This window comes from Achroia grisella, unplaced genomic scaffold, assembly GCF_030625045.1.
Source record: "Achroia grisella isolate CSIRO2021 unplaced genomic scaffold, CSIRO_AGI_Agris_v1 utg109, whole genome shotgun sequence".
NCBI classification, from domain to species: Eukaryota; Metazoa; Arthropoda; class Insecta; order Lepidoptera; family Pyralidae; genus Achroia; species Achroia grisella.
This window is the reverse complement of record NW_026712573.1, coordinates 8,757,944-8,767,830: the sequence shown is the minus strand read 5'-3', so window position 1 is coordinate 8,767,830 and position 9,887 is coordinate 8,757,944. Positions and strand designations below refer to the sequence as shown.

Genomic DNA, 9,887 nt, shown 5'->3' with positions numbered 1-9,887 from the left:
GATCTACTTCAGATCTGACATTGCATAGATCAAACGTAGTACAATTCTTATAAGGGCAGTGCTAACTCTTATAAAACGATGTGTTTATTGCTCTAAGTACATTAGTATTAAAAAGTGAGAGCAAATATTTTCAGTAGGCAGTTCTCTACCAATTAGAACATTTGTTCACAAACGTATTGAAATTTTCTTTGCGACTTACATCTCCAGAGTAATCACTACTCGTATTAATTTTATTTATGTGACCAACTTTGTTATTATTTTTACTGTAAAACTCAGTGAACTAGTGATGCACTATATCTATAAAACTATTATTTGAAATCTTCATGTAGAACAGTGTCTTTGTATTTGTCAGCTCATTCTAGCTGAAATTGATCTTTAGACGTCTGCACTGTACTAACTTTTTATATTATTATTATAAATGAAATTCTTGCATTCTTGTAGGCACAAGCATGCAAGAATCTCACATTATTTAAAGTCCTTGTGGAACTTTTGAGTTTCTACTAAAATTAAGTGCATATTAAAAAGCGCTCACTGTGATACTTAATACAGAATATTTTGCTGTGTAGATCTAACTTTATGAGTGCCTATAAAATAATTAAACTCTATATTAAATATAAATAATAGTGAGATTTTAAATTTATTCCCTCTCAAGCTCAAGAGCCATTTCTTTCAGTTTCCGTCGATGTACTTTCGTGGATGCTGTCATTGGTATAGCTGATACGAAGATCACGCCGCCTCTCAATTGTTTTGCATCAGACAGCGACTCTGAAATTATACAATAAATATAGATGGTATACCAAGTTAAAAGCTAAATAAAATATTTATAAAACTTAATCACATTGTTTGGTTGGTGGAGGTTATAGAAAAATATTTCGATTTTCCAATTTGGTTCTTTAGGAAAGCTGTAAAATTTTAGAAATACTAGATGCCGATATGTAGTTACATACTAATTGTTCCTACGTTAAGTAATTACGTTAGACGTATCTAGTAGGCATTAAAAATGAAATGATATTTTGACTTTAATTTTACATTATAATAGAAAATTACTAACATATTTATACGTACGAATACGTTATTTTTATTCTCTGTGTATACTGAAGACATATTTTTATCAATATATATTGAGGGCATAACTAGTACAGATATAAAAAGGATTGTTTTTACCTTTTACCAAGTCTTTAATATCATCGGCAGTGACGTCATATCCTGGTCGACGGAGAATACAAGCTACTGGTAAGTCACCACATTCAGGGTCTGGTATACCAGTCACTGCCACGTCCATTACACCAGGATGTTGACGGATGACACCTTCTACTTCTACAGGAGATATCTATAAAAAGAAGTACTTTTCTAAACATAGAAATTTTATTTTGATTGATACTCTTAATTGTACCCATTAGAGAACAAAAAAAAATTGTAAATTTAAAAAAGTGTTACTGTAAATCATTGGGTTTTTTCGCTTAGTAACGAAGTTGTCATCCAACATATATGTATAACGGAATAACAGTATTTCCCTAAACATCAAATAACAGAAATTATTGGAGAACAATTCGCTTTCACATATTTTGTCGTCATTTTGTATCGAATAATTCTATTTTTTGACGGTCACGATAGTCTAGCGGTTTAAAACACCGCCTTACTTCGCGGGCCGCGGATTCGATTTCTCGCACGGCACAAATATTTTATTTCATGAATATAATTGTTTGTATCGATCTGGGTATTTTCTATATATTGTGCATGTATTAAAAAAAAATCTATGTATTTGGAGATTTAGATTGGATGGTATAGTGTGAATTGTACTGAAATATTATTACTGTTTCAAGACATGCAAACACTAACCTGATTACTCTTATATTTTAGTAATAATTTAATTCGTTCCACAAAAAAGAAATTCCAGTTCTCGTCCCTGTAGAAAAGGTCGCCAGTTTTGAACCAACGATCCTCGGTAAAAACTTCAGCTGTTGCCTCAGGGTTGTTATAGTAGCCCTAAATCAGAAATCATAGTCATATAAGTAAATTCTGAACCTGCATTATTTTTATAAAATAAAAGAATGTAACAAATTAGATCATATGAGCAATAGCGAAAAAAGAATTAATCTTTTTTCAAATTCGGTTGCTACATACATAAAAACATTATTTTCTAACGTACTAAAATTGTCCTTACTTGAAAAATCCCAGGTCCTTTCATCCACAATTCTCCTCGAATATTCGGTTCCAATATATCTTCATTTGTTTCACTATTTACTAACTGCAATCAATAAAAGCCATATACATAATCTATCAACATTATAAATAATAAAATTTTGTTTACATGCATTTAGTTCTTAAACTATTTAAAGTCTGAACAGATTTTCATGAAATTACACTGATGATAGTGTAGTGTTCGATGAAGTCGCGGGTACTGCTAGTATTTAACTAGCAGTACAAGCGATAATTACACTTAATAAGCCTTAAGAGATTAGAAATAAAAGTAATTATTCAATAGAAATAATCTGAATTACTAGATAGTAATTATCAGTGATCCCCATTAAAAGTAATGTACTTTATCACGTCCCATCTGGAAAGCAAGCACGGTTTTAAGTATGTAAAATTAACCACTAGAATAACTTCTACTGATTTTGACGATGTGCTAATTAACCTGACATCATAATCCCTAGCTATCATATATCGTTAGCGCAGGCGGATGCTCCATTGAAATCATATTCAACCCTTCATAGTATCTTTTCAACTAGTACGTTATACTAACTTTACCAACCCTTCATTAAAAATATCAGTATAGTAACTCATACCCGGTATTGAAAACATCCCAGAGGCTTTCCACAGGACCCAGGAGGTGCATTATCACCATTAAAAGCAATGTTGGTCAGCTCTGACATCCCATAAACGTCGAGTACCTCTGTGTCTGGAGATATCGCCTGTTACAAAATTAAACCGTAATTAGCTAGGTATATATAAAATAAATATATTATATATTTTATTTTAATCTTTTGTTTATGGCAGTATAATGATATTTTTTTTTATTGTGAGTATAGATGGAGAGATCGATGAATTGATGTTTGTTACTCTCTCATGTAAAAACTACTGAACGGATTTTGATGAAACTTTACAATAATATAGCTTATTCATCAGAATAACACATAGGCTATAAATTTAATGCTGGTGAAACCGAGGCACACCTAGTTATACATGAACACCACATCTAAACATTCACTATCGGAACACAAGAATCACACTCCTATAATTATTATTATTATATGCTGTGCCCACGGTTTCACCAGTTTAAATTTTTAGCCAATTTGTTATTGTGATGTATAAGCTATATTAATTATTAAATTTCTTAAAAATCCGATGAGTGCTTTTTGCGCGAAAGAGTAACAAAGTCTACAGTATACAAGTCTTTAACTTGTTCTTTGGTACTGTCACTTGGTCGCTGTCACTTAACACCTTCACGTAATTTGCATGCCTGTATGGTAAATATTGCTGATCAATCAATTTCATGTAACATCATATTAATTATAATACTGTACCAATATTTCGCAAATATATTATTTCATTTCATTTCAAAATCTATATAAATGGGTTAGAGATTTAGGTCATATTACCTTCATTTCATCAATAAGTTCCTGCGGTACAGCACTACCGCCCAGCAAAATATTCTCAAAACTTGTAAAGTCACATTGTTCTCTATCTCCGGGCTTTATAAGTGTCGTCATTAATGTCGGTGAAAAAATCGAGTGAGTTGGCTAAAAGGAATTTATTATTAATATTAATTAATTATTATTAGCCATAAAAATTAATATTTAAATATTATTTTTATTATTAAATATTAATAAATTAAATATAAATGATTTTAGATGTACAGTATGAATGTTCACAACACTTATTTAACGTATTATTATAATATAGTACTAGCCAATTCAGTGCCTTGCATTTCAATTATAAATATTTTTTTACCAAGAAGAAAGAACCTACATGTGGAAACAAACATTATCATTAATTATCATTACATATCATAAGAACAATGTCTCATAATAATACCTACTAATACTTATCTATTTTACATTAATATACTATAATCTAGCGGAATTATATATGATATGTTCTAAGAACTAAGTCAAATTGAATAGTGTATAGTTGAAGATAATACTAATTGTTTCTTTATACCAAAAATATAAAATACAAATATAAAAATTTTGATTGCACCTCTAATCACTAAATTCCGAATTTAGATTGAACCAAGAAAATGGGAAAAAAATCAGATTATTGCAGATTTGGAAATAAGTTTTAATACTTGTCTGTAAAACATTATTGTCTTAATATATCGGTATAATATATTTTTTTATCGCACTCCTAACTATTTATATCATTATATAATCCATATTTAATTATATAACAATCTGCATCGCTTTTTACTCATAATTTCTGTTCTACACAAAGGTTAACTGATATAGAGAATATCACCTGGCATTAAGCTCGCTATGAGTATAATGTGTACAAAAGGGTAATTAAATAGTTTTATATGTATATTTACGATTTTGTGTGAATACACACTACCATGCGAATAATTATAACATCAAAACTATTAGAAATAAACCACTAAACTCACCCTATACGTATTAATGAGGTGATATGCATGTTCTTGTGTCAGTTGCTGCGAAGTTTGCAATCGGGTATACTTCAGCATCGGAGATATAATGAAGTGCATGATAGCTGTCAACCACTGAAGAGGAGAACCAACCAACGCCATGCGGGTAGGTGTAGGAAATTTGTAGTATCTACACCTGTTTTGTAATTTGTCAATAAATTATAATTGGACGGCCTCGGTGGTCTAGCGGTTTAGCACACCGCTCCACTTCCGATAATCGCGGGTTCGATTCTTCGCTCGGTACGAACATTTGTATTCATGAGTCTGATTTTATGCATCAGTCTGGGTATTTTCAATGAATATTATGTACATGTTTACAAAAGAAAAGGTATAAAACTTTTACAAAGATAGATTATTAGTAAATAAAAAACTTTCAATTATGTTATAATAATGCACACATACCAATAATATGAGTATTCAGCATTTACAATATTTGTATTTTACTACTGAAGTAAGAAAAAAAGCTAAGAATTTATCTAACAGGTACAATTCAAGAAGAAAGATATTTCTTTTTCCTGGATGATAATGGAATGGTGCACCCGCCTGCGCTAACGGTTTACGCTGGCGGGGCACCAGTGGAGGATGATAAGATGAACATGAGATCAGGTCAGTTAGCCCATCGTGACAATTTCACCAATCCGTTTTCCCCCAAACTGACATGAATTGAAAGATATTAAATCAAGGGATATCTGCCTGACCTCAGTCTCACTTATTCCTACTAATTATTAATGGGGGAGGCGATTGTTCCCTATTAGGCTAATCTCCATGCCGTCACCCTGGAAACCAACGTGGTCAATTACTAGTGAATTCGCCACAAGGAGCTGTCTTACTTCCCCACCATATAATCCCCTACTGGTCCCCCAGTGTAACCCGTTAGCTCAAGCGGGTACGCCATTCCAATATCCATAAAAAAACTTAACTGTCATACATATTAGCGAATAACGGTTAAGTTTTTTTACGTTATATCTTACCACAGATATGGGCTGGTTATAGAGAGATTCTTTTGTGTAACAGCTGCAGCTTTGGGTAGGCCAGTAGTTCCACTGGTTGCTACTAGAAGTGCAACCGTCTCCTCCGGGTCAAAATCATTTGGCCTAGAATCATAGTGTATTACAAGTACTTAATTAAAGTGAACGTTTCTACTTCTTACTGAGGAAATCTATTATTGTTAATCCATCATCAAAAGTCAATTAATGATGTTTCCTTAGTTTTTTTTTATATTCTTAGCAATGGCCAATAATGTGCCATTAATTGCTAGTGACCAATGTCGCATATTTAATTAGTAATTAGAACTACAGGGGTCTAGAGTCTGTTAGATCTATTCTAATAGATATTGTTAGGCATCGATAGCTTTTACATTTTCATCATGCTATGTGCACATCGAATCCAAAGTATATCCATATCAAATTTTATTCAATGTATATCATGAATCTATGTGTATTATATTAAATCTGCGTACTTTACATTATATTCCTTTTATTATTTATCATAGGCAGAGATTATAAAGTATAATAATTATAATTATATCTATTATATTTTATAGATATACATATTTCTATATGTATATCTATTCTCAACGGATAATAAGAAATAAAAAAATCAAATTGCAAATTCAGTTAAATTAATTCTTTTAGTTGTAATAGATCTTATTGAAAGTATCTGTAACTAAACATTCGTAAGTTAAAAATAAACCGCTCTTTTAAAAAAAGCGTTATTATTATTTTAATTTTAGCGTCCATTTTACGTTTATAATTTCTTAATAGCATACGATTGTCAATCTAAAAATGGTTATAGATTGATAATGGTATCATACATAAGTATCTATTAATACTCTACAAGACACTGGTCACTTCATAAGATAAGGTTATTAACTTGTTATTAGCATGCTAAGTAGTTTATATATAGGAATTATTTGTAGTTCAAGTTTTCCTGGTCTTATAATGCCGGTGTGCTTTATACCTCAAGATGCCTCTTTTTCTCTTTAGTGTATTATGGATTTGTTTACAACATCCATATTTAAGTTCTCCTATCAGTTGTACAGTATCCATAGCGTCAGTTCTTTATTTGGGACTAGATGGTGATGTGTATCATATATCACAGCCCATCAGTGCCGCGGGCGCACTACTATTATTCCTATTAAATAAATTATTTTTAATAACGATTAGATTCTATATTCTACATTAAAGTATTAAAAAATGATGTAAAAAGACCAATAAATTTAAATTAATGATAAAGGAAAACAAAGGTGATTACTTGAAATCTTCAATAGGACTATCATCGCCATATTCTTCTAGAAACTCAGAAAAACTGCATAGGTCGTCAACTTTGTCGAACGTTACTATTTTCGTATCCATATCCAACTCATTAAGTGCAAATTGAATATCTGGCGTTTTCTCGCTTTGGCAGAATATAAGTTTGGGTTTATCTATACTAAATGTCCCTTGAAGTTCCGCTGAAATATTTTGTAACTCGTGTAGTAAGAAAAATCTAAAGTGGCGACTTCTTAAATTAACATCTTTTTTCTTCATCTAATTGAAAAGACAAACAAACTGACTGAGATTTATTTTTATTTTATTTCTCTACTATGTAGTATAGGGGTGAAGAGTTAGCAACTATAATTAGGTATATAGATAATATAGGTATACTCACAAATACCCAGAGTCCTGTCAATTGGAGCAACGATGACACCAAGATAAAATGCTGCATAAAATGGAATCGCTACATCCACATGATTAGGAGCCATGAGAATAATGACGTCACCGGTTTGCAGTCCCATACTTTTAAACGAAATGGCACATCGTACCGTTTTCTCCAAAACCTCTCCGTATGTAATAGATTCGCCTGTTGCCCCATCGATCTGAGATTAAACATTTCAGATGGTCCAGTAACAACCTTTATTGGAAACTAGTATAAAAGTCTATTTTATTTGCATAGCAATTCCTACCGACCCCACGAAAGCATGCTCACATTCGGTAATTATTGCGTTCAAATATATTATTTCTGTACCCTCAAATAAACTCCACGTCCATATGAAATATTGTCTTTGTCGCATGTGGTGAAATGTACTAAGTTTTAAATGAGTTCTCTCAATCGATTGAGCTAATATTATAGGAGATTAGGAGAAACCGTTTTTCTTATGAGGAAAGTAAATTTTTAAAACATAACACCGATTGGAAAAAATACTTGGAAGGTTGTGTTGTTGTTTTAAAGATTCCAGGGTGACATAGGCTGCACTTTATGTTGCTATATACAAAACTCATATGAGTTACAAAATGTTATAGACTAATTAAAATAGTTTAATAGTTGAAATAGTAATAATAAAATTTCTTCTAGAACCACTCGCCAGATCACCATTAGATAGAAAAAATCTAAAGTAAAACAATGCAACACTTTTGATCGATCTTATCTAGGTAATCTGTTTCGATAGTTACTTAACTAATAGATAAAATAAGTAATTATAATATGGAAAATATGGGTGTATTTATACTGCTTTTATATTTATATTTAGTTAGAGAGTTTCGTTAGAGTTACGACATTTCTCTTTAAATGCTGTATAAATATTAATGAACCAACCATCATCACAAAGTCAGGGTCGTCTTTGAAGCTCTGCAGCATCACTTTCCCCAAATGGAATCGATCGTTGGTATTCCCTGTATCGGCTACTACGCGAGAAGTTAGTTCACTCATGAACCAGTGCACCGAGTCGTTTCCACGTCTCGATAATTTCGCCATTTTACTGTAATTTCGGTTATTATTTTATTTTAATAAGCGCATACATTTTATACTTCAATTCAGTGGTACTTGGCCTGCGGTCTAAGGACTACTGATGGTCCATGGGTAAACAAATTATTGTATATTTTTTATTTTTATGTCTCAACTCATACAACTGAGATTGTGTCTCTTGATTCTATATTAGGGGACCAAGTGTTAGTTAACAGTTTGATTAGGCGACTTAGCGTAGGACTTTATTTCTAGTTTTCATTTTAGTCCAAGATCGTTTACTGTATTCTAATTCTATTAAATTTTTAACTAATGTTACTGCTTTAATGAGTTGTTTATTCGTATATCCTGCTCTAAAGTTTTAAATAATAAAATATTATAAAAGGTCCTGTTATTAATTTTTATTCTCAAAGTGATCATATTGGTAATACTTTGATACCATTGCTCAAATTCAATATTAGTTCAAAAGACGTCACTAATCATTTGCCTCATTGGATTTAAAAATATTTACCTGATTGCAGCCAAGGCTCTCATAAAACAAGATAATAATAAAATAGTAGACAGTTTCTTTACAGAACTAGTAAATCACAAACAAAGTAACTCATTCGTCTACTGAATGGTGATAAACATCGCCTTTGATTTTATTGTACATCCAGGTATCGACGAGGATTTAAGGCCGAGATTTAAGATCCAATATTTCTTATATTTTAGTTTAATAAATAATATATATATATAATGTGTAATCTATACTGTAATACACTATATTCTATTGTTATTTCTTAATCTACTTGCTACCCATGTATACTTATATTTAACAACTAGAGATATTAATTAGTTGTGTATTCTAGTAGTAATATAGCAAAAAAAGCGGTCTGCTTATGTGTGTGTAAGACTAAGACAATTTATAAAAACAACGGCAGAAGAAAATGAAAACTTCAAACAAACTCTTAGATCAAACCGTTTGGTTACCGTGACAGAAACAATTTTTTATTATGAGAAACCCTTGGCCAGTACCAGTTGAATAATTGGTTGTTAGACGATAAACATCTATGAACGACTTACATTTAAAATTAAAAACAGTGATGTAAATAAGTTATGCTACTGAATATTATTTCCGTATGTCCTCAATAGATTTTACTTTTATAGATGTAGTTCTACAAATGCATCTTTATCACTTATAGTCAACTATGCACTCACAGACTAGACGTTCTAACTCAACAAAGGATCACTTACTTCTACAGTCAATAATACATCACAAGTTCATATTAAATAGTCACTATAGGGTTTTATGTACATAGTGTATGATAAGGTCCAATTACACTGACCGTACTAGCATTATTATTTATATTAGCAATCCTTGACATCAATTTTTATTGATTCATTAATTGATTTATACAGAGTTATTCGTATGGATATTTATTTATTAATGAACTTAATAATTCTTCTCAAGATTATATAATAAGACAAAGATAAATGTAATAAGGATAATGGTAAATATAGTAATTCTACTTCTTTTCATCCC

General features: G+C 31.1%; 1 protein-coding gene across 1 annotated transcript; it reads right to left on the bottom strand.

Annotated features, from left to right (window-relative positions):
* Positions 1–464: 464 nt before the first annotated feature.
* On the bottom strand, positions 465–9,605 carry LOC131844673 (luciferin 4-monooxygenase-like). Its single transcript, XM_059193616.1, has 12 exons — positions 9,428–9,605; positions 8,219–8,381; positions 7,295–7,502; positions 6,899–7,097; positions 5,617–5,739; positions 4,607–4,781; positions 3,603–3,743; positions 2,790–2,915; positions 2,165–2,248; positions 1,840–1,986; positions 1,165–1,330; positions 465–765 (listed from the first exon to the last, which is right to left on the bottom strand). Exons 2-12 carry the CDS (start codon positions 8,375–8,377, stop codon positions 638–640), a joined length of 1,656 nt encoding a protein of 551 aa, XP_059049599.1. The 5' UTR covers positions 8,378–8,381; positions 9,428–9,605; the 3' UTR covers positions 465–637.
* Positions 9,606–9,887: the final 282 nt, after the last annotated feature.

Bases quoted from the DNA above. Each gene is read 5' to 3' on its own strand.
- LOC131844673 (XM_059193616.1), bottom strand. From the start codon at position 8,377: ATGGCGAAATTATCGAGACGTGGAAACGACTCGGTGCACTGGTTCATG. The intron at 2,249-2,789 runs GTATGAGTTACT...TATTGATTGCAG, and splicing joins TGGGATGTTTTCAATACCGG to TTAGTAAATAGTGAAACAAA. The intron at 766-1,164 runs GTAAAAACAATC...GTATAATTTCAG, and splicing joins TATTAAAGACTTGGTAAAAG to AGTCGCTGTCTGATGCAAAA.